This window comes from Suncus etruscus, chromosome 5 (assembly GCF_024139225.1).
Source record: "Suncus etruscus isolate mSunEtr1 chromosome 5, mSunEtr1.pri.cur, whole genome shotgun sequence".
Taxonomy (NCBI): domain Eukaryota; kingdom Metazoa; phylum Chordata; class Mammalia; order Eulipotyphla; family Soricidae; genus Suncus; species Suncus etruscus.
In genome coordinates, this window is record NC_064852.1 from 36,827,447 (window position 1) to 36,841,461 (window position 14,015).

At 32.6% G+C, this 14,015-nt stretch overlaps 1 protein-coding gene across 1 annotated transcript in view; it reads right to left on the reverse strand.

Moving 5' to 3' along the window:
• Positions 1-14,015, reverse strand: part of LRP1B (LDL receptor related protein 1B) — a 1,191,264-nt gene that overhangs the window by 84,944 nt on the left and 1,092,305 nt on the right. The window contains 4 exon segments of the mRNA XM_049772845.1: positions 1,940-2,104; positions 5,703-5,828; positions 7,999-8,172; positions 9,765-9,881. Coding sequence (XP_049628802.1) covers positions 1,940-2,104; positions 5,703-5,828; positions 7,999-8,172; positions 9,765-9,881 — 582 coding nt within the window.

The window sequence follows — 14,015 nt, forward strand, 5'->3', positions numbered from 1 at the left end:
CTTTAAATTAACATGATGGATAGTCATTAATCTACTAAGCAATAAGAATAATTAAATTTTCAATTAATCAGGAGTTAAATTTATTTGTATGCGTAAAACCTAAAGAAATAGTAATGCTTTTATTATTAGAATGCAAATTAGAAATTGCTTGGTTTGAACTCCATTGAAAATGCTACATAAGGTGAATTATGAAATATTTGCAAAGTATTCAAATAATATTATAAACAACTGAATCAAAAACTCTTAATGAGAAAGATATTATACATATTGAGATATAAATTCAGATGAAAAGATGTTCCATTTGCCTGACTAAATGCATTTATTGTAGTAGAATTAAATGTTTATTGATTGTACCTTAACAGTTCCATATATTTTAGACTAACTATTGAAAATTATATTTTTATTATAAAATGAGGCTAATTTTTTCACATGGAACTATTTCAAGTGATAGACATTCTGAAAGTATATTGAAATATTTTGTTATGTATTTAATTTTTATTCATAATTTGATAAAAATCAGAATATTCTTGCATATGTAACCTAATGTTTCCAAGGTGTATCTTATAACATCTTTTCTTTTTCTTTTTATTTATTTGTTTATTTTTTGGTTTTGTGTCACACCCGGCAGCACTCAGGGTTTACTCCTGGCTCTATGCTCAGAAATTGCTCCTGGCAGGCTTGGGGGACCATATGGGATGCCAGGATTCGAACCACAGTCCTTCTGCATGCAAGGCAAATGCCTTACCTCCATGTTATCTCTCCGGTCTCATAACATCTTTTCTAAAATGTAATTTTCATTTGGATTGGAATCAGGATGCCTTAAAGCATTTTGGTAACATATGCATACATTGTTATATCTGCTTTTCAGTAACAAAAGTTAAATAGCATTAGAGAAAATGCTCTCCCCCAAAGCAACAAGATTGTCAACAATTATTGACCTGTGCAGATCAATAAGCTTTCTTCTATTGTAAATACACACATCACTGAATTCATTTAACTGATCTATACATATAGAACATAAGATACCTTCTTAGTTAGCAAGTTATATGCCTTGAAAAATTATGAAACTTCTCTTAAATGCTAGAATTTGTTTGCCCATAAAAATAACTTCTCTATACTTAATGCACAAACTTTCAGAAACCTCAGGGGAGGGGAATATATTTAATGTCCATAAATTGTGGGCTGAAGAGATCACAAACACCTTATAAAATATTATATGAGCTAAAAGACATACTCAAACTTTTGAGGAATAGTAGCTATAAAACAACTAGTTACACTGAAAATTTTAATAATTTTCAAAAGGAAATTTTTAGGTATTTATTTGAGCCAAGAAGATTGAAAAATTATTGTTGCACTAAAATCTAGCAAGTTTGTGGGATATATTATTTTGGAGTTCAGGGTATTTTCAAAACTGCAGCATCAACTTAGAAAGTAGATTAGTAATGATGGAGGAGGTGGACCTTTTGGTGGTAAATGTGATGGTGGAACATGTAAATATGAAATCCTTTAATTTGTACATTGTGTATTGTAAATCAATGTACCCTTATAAAAATTGCTGAAAAATGTAGATAAATAGCAAAAACAAAAATTGAATGCCAGCATATAAAGCTTTTAAAATTAATATCAATGTAGTCATTCTGAATCAGAGTGATAATATCTAGAAGCACTAAGCTTCATCCCTGGCACTGACATTTATACTAAATATGATGAGGTGGTTTGTATTGTAAAATTTTGCGACTTAAACTTTGATATACTGAATGTAGAATGAAAGTCAAGTATTATGTTGAAATGGTAACTAATTTAACTTGGGTTATATTTTTCTTTATCAATAAACCAGAAATAATCTGTGATGTTAATATTTCCCAAATAAGAGAAATCCTATTCACCTAAAAATAAAGATGTAATTAATTTTAATATAAAATTATTTAAAAATATTTACCCAGAATTGAAGGTATGCAGGTTCCTCCATTTTGACAGTAGTTGCTACAATGGTTGACTTCACACCTTTCTCCTGAATAACTAGGCCAACAGTGACACCTCAAATCACCCTTCTCATTTAAAATGCATCTTCCTCCATTTTCACACGTTAATTTGCAAGAATCATCTGATTAGAAGAAATATATTAATATGTAAATGAACATGCTTTTCAGTGGGTAACAGAATAATATTAATTTAAATAAACAAAACTGAATACAAAGATTTGCTTATTTCTAACATTGTAAAAGTAAAAATACTAGTCATAGAAAATGAAGCATAATCTATAAACAGGATCTTACAAGATTTTGTTTCAACCACTGAATTCTATATATCCTTTTTTTTTTTTTTTTTTTTTGGTTTTTGGGCCACACCCGGCGATGCTCAGGGGTTACTCCTGGCGGTCTGCTCAGAAATAGCTCCTGGCAGGCACGGGGGACCATATGGGACACCGGGATTCCTACCAAACACCTTTGGTCCTGGATTGGCTGCTTGCAAGGCAAACGCCGCTGTGCTATCTCTCTGGGCCCTATATCCTTCTTTTCTAATATTAAAGTATTATTAACCATTTCTCATACTTAAAGCATTAAACAATGATATCTACTATAAATATATACATTAAAAATTTCATCCAAGATGTTTCCTTTACAATATTAGTAAACATGGCCTAGTATACTTGGCTTACATGTGTTTTGTATTAAACCAAATTGAAATATGCGGTATAAGTTATAGTAAAATGTATTGCTACATAGATATTTTATATGATATTATGTATATAATTCACAATGTAGAAAAATGAAAATTATGCTCATATATGGTTATTGATCATAGTTAATACTTTACAATGAATTAATTATGATCATAGTTAATCATAATGAAATTAATATATTGTATAAAATTAAGATAAAAAGTGTCTTGTTATTTTCATATCTAAAATTTCTATTAAAAATTTTTGTGCTCTCCTAGTCCTTCTCAAGAAGAAATTCTGCTTTACTAGAATAGGACACAATAAACAATCTAACAAAAATGATTAAAATATTGTAATTATATTTTATTCTACAATAGCTTTCAACTATAAAATTGCTTTGTTTTATAGAGAAGAGGTAACAGCAAAACAGCAAATATGTTCAACATCTTTGACCTATAAAATTGCTTAGTTTTATAGAGAAGAGGTAACAGCAAACAGCAAGATATGTTGATTCATACAAAGCAAAAACCTGGACATATCACTGTGAAAATAATCAGAGCATATAATAACGTTTTAGTGACTTATCCACTATATTAAACATAAACTACTTGTCAACTGTACCAGACTATTCTGGGACTTTCCTTCATTGTAAGACAAATTTTCCAAAATATTTCTATGTATGTAGAATTTATTAGGGTATTAATGACGGTGACGCTCAGGGGTTACTCCTGGCTATGTGCTCAGAAATTGCTCCTGGCTTGGGGCACCATATGGGATGTCGGGAATTGAACCAAAAGTCTGTCCTGGGTCAGCCACGGGCAAGGTAAATGCCCTACCACTGCACTATTGCTCTGTCCTTCATTTTTACTTTAAATGGTCACACTAGCGACTTCTCGACACACAGATTTTTGTGAGTATTGACTGCATAAAAAATCAAACTCAAAATAAAATAAACTTATAATACTTTTGGAAATTGTTTTATATGGTATATATAAATGCATATTTACCATAAACAGATGAATGAGAAATTGGTTTACAACTGAGAACTGGTTCTATACGATTTATAAATTTAATCAGAAATACTTAATAATTTACCAAGTAACAATTAACGTTATTTCTAAGTGTCCATAAATTATACCATGGGCTAAGAGGACAATATCTTATAAATGCCAGATGTGATCATTGGAGGAACTGAATGAAAACTGGACCTGGATTAAAGCTTGTAAGACATACCAAAAACAGGGTTTGTGGAGGAGTGATTGCACATTGGGTAGGGCATTGGCTTTGCAAATACAATTCCTAAATTGGATTCTTGGCATCCCATATGATTCCCTGAGCACCACCAGGAATGACCCTCTGAGTGCAGAGCCAGGAATAACCACTAAGTACTGACAAATGTGGCCGCAAAACCAAAAGTAAGATAAAGCTTGTGACACTAGGAAGTGGTAAAGATGAGTAAATTAGAAAAGCAAAGTCATTTTTAAAAACAACATTTAATTACATGAGCATTGTTATAATGTATTTTATTTAGCAGAAAAAATTTAAAACATAGCCCAACCTTCTGCAACAGAAGAGGTGCAGCTATAGTCTGTCAAAGCCAAACAACAGTAGTTTTATAATGAAAAACTAACTGCTTTTGTCAGTAACTAAATCACCTCAAGAAGCCAAGCAAAATAATAATAATCAACAAAATTACAATCAATAATAATCAACAATATAACAATCAATAATACTCAACAATAATAATAAAAATAAAAAATAATCAGCTACAGGAAAGAGCAGATGAATGCTTCTACCAAAATGGCTAACATTTGAATTTCAAATTTCTTACATGAAGATTAAAAATATTCAGGTTGCTCATGATTTAACAATAGCAGCTAGATAATGGCAAGTAATTATAAAGAGCTAAAAATTTGCTTATATAAATGTTAGTCCCATAAATTAATTGGTATTTATCTACAAGAATGAATAATTATGAGTCCAGTTCTTTGTGCACCTAGATGAAGTCCTCCAAGTTTTCTACTACCAAGATTCTCCAAATTCTTATACATATGGAAAAATATTAATATATTTTAGTGCTCTTCTTAAACTTAAGATTTTTTAAAACACAATCAACTGAGAAGGCTTTTGGAATCATATTTGACAAGTGATTAAAAGGCAAAATAACTATTAAAAAGTTTTAAATAGTTTTAAGTTTTAAGGAAGTGGTTGAGTAGTAGAGTGAGTAGAGCTCTTGTCTTGTAGACTACAGACCTGGATTTGATCCTTGATTTCACATTTGTGCCCCCCCCCCCCCAAGTCCTGCCAGGAATGATTCCTGATCGCATAGCTTGGAGTAAGCCCTGAGCAGCTCCAGTTTAACCCATTCAAAAAATAAATTAAAAAATATTTTATAACATTGAAAAAATATTTATGTTTTATCTTTTGCTTTGCTCTTAAGCCTTAAACATATTTACACTTGATAGGAAGAGTTGTAGTCATAAATGCAAATATTTTTTAAACCAAATATAGTTTAGCTTCTGATTTCACCCTAGTTTTCAGTTACAAAGGATTGGGAGGCTGGGAACTGGGGTAGAGGGAGGACAACACTCGTGGTGAGAATACCCAATTCAATGCCACTATGTACTGCAAATATTACTGTGAGAAATTTGTAATTCACATTGGTCACAATAAAAATGATTAAAAATTAGTTTGTGTACAGAAACTGTTCGATAGAAAACTGTTGAATAAAAAATAGGTAATGGTATGGTTTATTTCTGAGAAGACTACCAGTCTTAAAAATATAATCATTTGCATTTATTTGAAGTTATATATTAATGTACTGATACTGTATTCTATTTAAATAATTTTAATGTAACCTGAAATAGTAAGTGTCCAATATAGCTTACAAATATGACATAACTTATGAGTCGTTGTTAGAGAGATGAAAATTTGACACACTTATTCATGAATCAATTAAATTAATTTTGTTCAGTATCAATAGTTGTAAAAATTATCTTAAAATTCATTAATTAATTACATAATAATGAAATTTACCTACCTAACAGGCTGTCATCATTGCAGGTACCATTAATCAAATATTTTCCTTCTGGACATAAGCAGGTGGCACCAGAAGGATTCAGCAAACAGAGGAATTCACACACTAAGTCCAAGCATGGATTTGGTACTGATTAAAACAAAACAAAACAAAGCAAAGCAACACAGAATGAACAATCAAAAGAAATGCTTAACAATATTTACAAAAATTTTAAAAGTATAAGATATTTTGAATTAACAATGTTGAACAGAGATATTAGATTTCTGCTGGGATTATTTCATTTCCACGTCACCATTCTTTTCCTATAGTCAAAGAAAACTTTCTCTCGAATATTCAACATTATTAGGAAATTTCCCCTAATTTATGCCTTTTCAGGGAAAGTAAATTATTCATGCACATATTTTATCACTCGAAACAAATGGCTTTTAAAAAAGAGTTGCTCTTAGGTTACTAAATTATTTCCTAAAGCTGTGTCTAGAAGTAAAGTTGTCAGTCTTCAGGCATCTGGTATACATTTTATATCTTCTTAAGACTGTCTTAAAAGACAAAAACAATTTGAACTTGGTATTTATTAAGAATGTAAAATCCATATACTAATTCCACACAAATACATAAAACATGGTTCTTTTTGTTTGCTTATTATTTTAACAGTCCTGTTTAAAGTTTTCTTTCAATCAGGTACAAATTTTTGCATATGGATAACTATAGATTACATTTATTATTTTCTAAATTTTTATCCAATCAGCATGCTGTTATCACAGCTGCTTTATGCTTCTCCCTAGAGTAACTGTCATTAGACTGGAGCTGAAATGACCCAGAGGAAATTAATTGGTGGATACAAAAGTGACTTTCATTTTGGAAAAAAGGCATTATATTCAGGAAGAGTTTTATTAATTAGTTTTATGATCATGGTAAATTTTACTATTATTATGAATCAAATAGAACTAGAAGGTGAAAGAGGTGTGTTCATATTCACCTTGGAACCATACAGGTCATATCACTGGTTAAGCATAGCAAAATATGGAAGAGAATTTCAAGAAGGTTTTAGAGGAGTATATGTTTTTTTTCTTTCTGAAAAGAAACTCATGTTTCCAAAACTAAGTATTATGAATATTAATTTTTTACCATTTTGGATTTCTGAAACAAATGGGGCTAAATCATTTTTACTTTCCTTAAAGAATAATTATTGGAATGAAGGAAGAGCTCTAATGACTTACTGGATGTTTTGTGTATGAAAGGCAAGGGTGTAAGACCTAACAAGGCACAGTTACCTGTGCACCATCTGTTTATATGCCCAAGTACAAGTTGGTAGTATCTCCTTGGCTTAGAATGTTGTAGCACAAAATACAAAACAGAAATAAATGAAAAAAGATAAAAAATAATTACAAGCCAATTTTTTTTTGTTTTTGGGCCACACCCATTTGACACTCAGGGGTCACTCCTGGCTATGTGCTCAGAAATCGCTCCTGGTAATTACAAGCCAATTTTAAACAATTTCTTAAAGAGTAAAGTTATACATAAAAAAGGAACATTATAATTATGTTTTTCCATTTTGTTCAGTATTTTTCAAGGGGATGTTTAAAATAAGTCTTTTAAGATAATTATATCAATTATTTCCTTATTACTTTCTAGAAGGAAAAGTTAAAACTAAATTTTATCAACAACCAGAAAATGCAGCAATTAGGGGCTAGAGCACAGTGCAGGGTGTTTGCCTTGCGCGCAGCCAGCCTAGGTTCGATTCTCGGCATCTCATATGGTCCCCTGAGCCTGCCAGGAGTGATTTCTGAACGCAGAGCCAGGAGTAACCCCTGAGTGCCACCAGGTGTGACAAAAAAAAAAAAAAAAAAAAGAAAAAAAAGAAAAGAAAAAGAAAGGAAAAGAAAATGTAGCATTTGGAAACAAACATATGTAATTATCTCACATACTATTAAGTCTGAAATATGAGGTATCAGTAACAAGAGTAAAAATTGCTAAAAATGGCTCAGATTATTTAAACTGTTTGAAAATGAACTAATAATGTTTTACTATAAATACATGATAATAAAATGAGTCTACTATTTGATTACAGAATTATTCTATCACAAAATCAATAAACTTCATATATTTTCATAATGGACTGAAAAATACATTGTTCTCATATGGATATTAAGATTTTGGTAGTTTGAATATTGTGATGATACAATAATTTAATTTAAGTAAATTCAAGTAAATTAAAAACACTGCTTTGGTTAAAATATTAAATTTCCTTAAAGTCATAAGAAAAAAAATCCAATATATCATATATAAGTAGTATACTCACAATCTAGTTGCTTAAAGTGATGAGATATTAAAACATTTTTTGTTTTATCAACATCTAAAGATAGATATTCTACTGAACCATGGCCAAATTTTTGTACTCGAAAGACTCCATTTTTAGGTCCTGCTCCATATATAAAATTTTCAAAGACGTCAATCCTATGTGGATGTAACAAACCTAGAATTTATAAAAGGTGGATTTGTAAACGTTTCAATATAAATATTTAAATTTAAAAAGGCTAAGTTAACTCAAAGATTTCATAGATATATTATTACTATTTCTAGAAACAAAAAGTTTAGTAATAATTTTCAATAGTCACTCTAAACTTGTTAGGTTGGTTGACTTTTTTTGCAGTAACAATATGTAATATTTTTAAAACACCTGTCATTAAGAACATAGAAAATAATCTCATCACCACTAATCCTACTCACTACCACCACAAAAAATTAGTTTGGATTTACTAAACAAAGTGTCATTTTCTCAGTTGTATAGTTTGCAGAAAGAAAAAAAACTACACATCAAATTTATGAATTTCAGAAAAACAAGCGGTTCACTAAATTCTCACTTTGTACTCTAGATCAAATTAGTGATCAAATCTGATTGCCTAAATGAAGAAATAAGTAAACAAACATCAATTTGTTCATTCCTTCATTTCATCTTTCCTTTTTCCTTCCTTCTGGACCTTTGTGAAATGAGTGTATTTTTACTTCTGGAAGAACAAGAAGCAGTGAAGCTCAACCACAGAGATTTGCAGGACCAACATGAAAAATACTCCAGGTATACTGGCATTTGGACTGACATCTCCAGGATTTTTTGTAGTGAATATGGGCACCCTCCCTCTGCCTTCAGAAGGCCTGGCAGCTGAAACCAAGACTCCCCCAACCCTGCCTCCCCAAATATCAGTGGTATGTCTGCATCCAGACAGCTTGAAACACTCAAACTATTCTTGAAAGATATATAGCGAGCCATGAAAAAGCATGGGTACATTGGCTGAACAGCCAAAAACAGCTATCTTGGAGAGAGAGAGTAAGCCAAGTCCCTACACTTCCAAAGTCATGCCAATGTCACCAGCCACCCATAAATGCTGTTTGGACTATCTTCACCATTCAACCACAGAGCTCTTCAGAAATGCCAAACCAACTAAAACTCCAGGTAAACATGTATTTGGGCTGAAATATTCAGTACTTATTTTGGAATGAACTTTTGTATTTTCTGTAGTGTTTCTTTAGTTTCTTTAAAGTCTAACTAGTGTTTGCTATGGGTGTAGCTCTACATATATTCTTTTAAATAATGAAAATTTTGAGGAGCATTGTAAATTACAGGATCTCATTGAATTAAAATATTAAAAACTATTCTCCAAGTGAAACAACTAAACATGGTATTAGATGAGTTTATTTGGAAAAATCGTCTTCATTAATTACTCATAATAACATTGGCTACTATTATGTTTTATGATATATTATTATATTTTCTGCTTACTGTTGCTGAAATTTGAACTAAAATTCGAATTCTCAAGTACTAATTTTTACTGCTTTAAGTGTTGATCCCTGAATGGAAATATTCATAGAAACAAAAGAATGAATAATTTCTGGTTTCATTTGTCCTAGAACTCTTTGTTATTCTAATAAGAGTGAAAATTATAATCAAGTTAAAACTCACTTGAATAGCAAAAGAGTCTAAGGAGATGTAAATATAAAACATTCATATGTATATTTATACTATTACTTAATATTTTCAATAATTATTAATAGCAATAGCATTGCACAAACCTTGTTTGCTGCTGACAGCAACTACTGAATCAGAACCATCATACAGAACACTTCCAATAACAGAGAGTTCAAGGTCAGCCCAGTATATCCGTTCACTAAAAAGGTCCACAGCAAGACCTACAAAATAAAACATGAAATTGTGAACTTTTCACAATTATGTTTTTAGTCTTCTTTATAATTCTGACTGCATTTCTCTTCAAGCATTACAGACATTATTCAGTGTCCATGAAGCTCTCTACAAGTCAGAAAAAGTAAAATAGTCAAATACTATCCAAAATGTATGAACATAGGTTACATAGAATTAACCTTTCTGACCTAGAGAAATCATTACTTCACATTGGAAGAGATTCCCTAAATTTTCTTTCTTCTACATGTACATGTTTTAAATTATGACTAAATTATGAAAATTTTTTCTATAAGGTTTTATTTTTATCCCCATAAAACAGATAATAAAATCAGCATTTAAAACACTCATCCATTATTTAAAATAACTCGGTATAAGCAATTATATTCTAAATCACTGCATGAAAGTACATTTCTCAGAAACTAAAAGATTCATGAAATCTACAAGATATTAACAAGATATTTTCACCCACATGAAATTGGCTAGTTTGGAAGATATCTCTGTACAAGCAGAGTATGAAGTAACTAAATGTTGATATCTAGAGCAGGAAAGAATGAATAAATAAATCTTAAGGAAAGCTGCAGTTATGCTTGTATTTTCCACTGCTATTCTACTGTAATCATTAAGTTGTATTAATTGATCTGTGTTATCAACTATCATCAATATCTTTTGGAAATATAAATAGGTTAAAATAATAAGTGGTAAGAATATTTTTATTTTCATCAATATTTTTAAATATAATAATTTTGTTATACACTAAAATATTTTACTTGTATTTTTATTAATATCTTTATTTAAACACTTTGATTACAAATATAATTGTAGTTGGGTTTCAGTCATGTAAAGAACACCCCCCTTTTACCAGTGCGACATTCTCATCACCAATGACCTAAATCTCCCTCCTCCCCACCCCAACCCCGCTTGTACTCTAGACAGGCTTTCTACTTTCCTTATTCATTCACTTTGTTATGATAGTTCTCAATATAGTTATTTCTCTAACTGCACTCATCACTCTTGTGGTGAGCTTCATGTCTGAGCTGGACCTTCCAGGTCTCCTCTCTTTTGTCTCTGAAAATTATTGCAAAAATATCTTTTTATTTTTTATTTTTATTGTGACCAAAGTGCGTTACAAATCTTTCACTGCATCATTTATGGTACATAGTGACAATGAATGAGGGGTATTCCCACCACCAGCGCTGTCCTCCCTCCACCCCTGTTCCCAGTATGCATCCTATATCTCCCTCCTTTACCCCCCAGAATGCTAGTGCAACTGGTCTCCACTTTACAGCTTGTTGTAGATTGAGCATCCATTCCACCATCATTGGAGATATCTTGGGGCTCAGTCACACGAGATACCATACCCAGCCTGCATTACAAGAATGTCCTGATAAAACTCTTTAACTTACTCTTTATCTCTAGGTTAGACCTTCTTTCAGGACTTGAAGCAAGTGACCAGCCAGACCACCGAAGCAGCAACTGTGACCTACAGACTTATACTACAGGCTTTACTCATCGAACACATCCAAGCAAACTAGCATTCCCTTGATCTTTTCTCCTCTCTTCTCACTTCTTTCTTTTTGTTAATTTATTTTCTCTTTTCTTCTTTCATGCCCCTTCCATATACTTTCCCCTTTCCCCCTTTTTGGAAATCCTACTATCCCTTCATTCCTCAAGCCCATCTAGATTTCCCACCTTATTAAAACTCTTCACCCTCAGTTCTTAATTAGGCATCAAGACTGACCTCCTACCCCAACGAACCAGTACCCATCATCCAAGCGAAGGGACACCCAGTCAACTCACACCTCGTCCCTGGCAAGAAAAGGCAACCAACTCTTCTGCTGACTCATGCTGCGTGCCCTTCTTGCCAACTCCTCCTAACACGGACTGTTACTTGAAACCGGACTTAGCTCTAAAAGGATCCCCAAGGCAAGAACTCTTCCCAAGACCCCCCCAGCCACAAATCTTTTGCCAATCTCAAGAAAGTCAGGGTGTGTGATAAAGGGTGCCCGGGAACCCACACACCACAAGAAAATCTCAAAAGACAATGGGGAAACCTACACTTCCATCATAAGTACAAGTCCTGTATTACACTACCTCTTTAACTGCTTTGCTCCAAATGTAAGGTAGTCTCTTGCATCACTTTGTTCCTATAATTACTTTTTAATTTCATTTTTTAAATCTTTTTTCTTTATATATACATATGTGAGCACATATATATTTTATTTCTATTTTTATCTTTTTTTGGGGTGTGACCTGTTTTTGTTTTCTTCCTTTCCATACCCAAATGCACCCACAATATAATGTAGCATCACTTCTCCCAGCAAAGCACACTGAAAAAGGGGGAAATCTTATGTATAAAAATGAGCTCTTATCTACTAAGGATAAGAACTCATACTTGTTTACAATACAGGGGCATCTCCCACCTTGAAAATATGTCATGTGGACCCAACTTAGACCCCACGTGATTAGATACCAACTGTCCAGCCTTGAACCCTAGATCCTAGATATAGAAACGACACAGTTCTTCACAACAGCTACAGGAAACAAATCCCATCTGGGACATCCTTAACACTGCTTGAACACCAACAAGTGACAGCTCTAATATGATATCCTGACAACGAGGAAATTGGGAACAACTTGACCTAATAGCAGGTTATCCTACCTCACCAGCTAATGATAAGACAAAATCAAAAGACTTGTCACCCTTTGGTCTGTGCAAAAGCCAAGATCGCAATCTATACATGACTGGCTGATAGAACCTGACCGGGCAATATGTATCCTGGGACCAATAAAAAAAAAGCCTAGTCTAGGTTTGATCTACGACCTGCACAACGACCATGATCTTTAATTCCAGAGGTCTGACTGAACAATAGCAACTGAATGGGTCTTCTGGTATCATAACAAAAGAAGCTTTCCCAGGTTCCATCCTAGGATCAGCGCAAAGACCAAGACCATCAACCACAGAAGACAGATTAAAATGACATTGAGGGAACAGAACTTCTAGAACCACAAAGAAAGACTTCATCGTAAGTTCCACTCCTTGACCTGTGCAGATACCGAGATCTCTAGATACAGAGGTCTGACTTTATCACCCAGGATGGAACAGAAGTCTTTCATACACCACAAAAGACCAAGGGGAGAGTAAATGAACCTGAAAGTAGTCTATAGTTATGTCCATGACAATATACTTCAAGGGGGGAGAAACCCTGTATCTCTTAGGCCAAGGGAATTCCTTTTCAAATGACCCCAATATTTACTCTGCCTGTGCAGGAGGAGAGAAAAAAGCAAAAAGCACAAAACATTTTTTATTTTATTATTATTATTTTTTATATATTATTTATCTAGTATTTGTTGATTTCTTTGTTTTGGTGTGGTTATTGAAGTTGTTTTCTCCATTTTTATTTATTTTATTTTTCTTCTTTTCTCTTCTTCCTTTATGCACTAAGACATGTTTTTCATCTCAAGACCATGGATTTTATGTGGTGCTTATCTTTATTGTTAGAGTGCTCACTGGATATTTTATTTGACACTTCTTTTTCGTACTGTTGTGGTGTTTCACATTCTTTTTCCCCTTCGTCTCTCAAACCGAGGATGAGAGCCTCTAGAAGGACTCAGCTCATTTTCGGCGTATTTGATTTTTACCCCAGTTTATTACTTTTCTTTTCTTCAAACAAAACCATATAACTTGAACTATCTAGTCCTGCCTCCCAATTAGAGGGGGAAATAAGGGAGGTACCAAGACCAAACAGGTATAAGATCACTATGTAGTAAGATAGGAACAGAGGGGACCACTCATTCTAGCAGCCCCGGGGATGAGGGGGGTGGATATGGGAGGCAGGACGGGAACGGAGGAGGAAGGAGGGCAATTCGGTGATGAGAATTCCCCTGATTTTATGTTAATATGTACCTAAAATATTATTGTCAACGATATGTAAGCTACTATGATTAAAATAAAAATTATGTTAAAAATATTTTTCTATGCTAGGTATGTTTTATGATATAGCTAGTCTCTAAATATTATGTGTGTCAGATACTTTGAAAATATATGAGAATTAAATATCTTTGTGCTGAATGTTATAGAGGTTTTTCTATCAAAAGATAAAATAAACAAATGAAATACATATGTT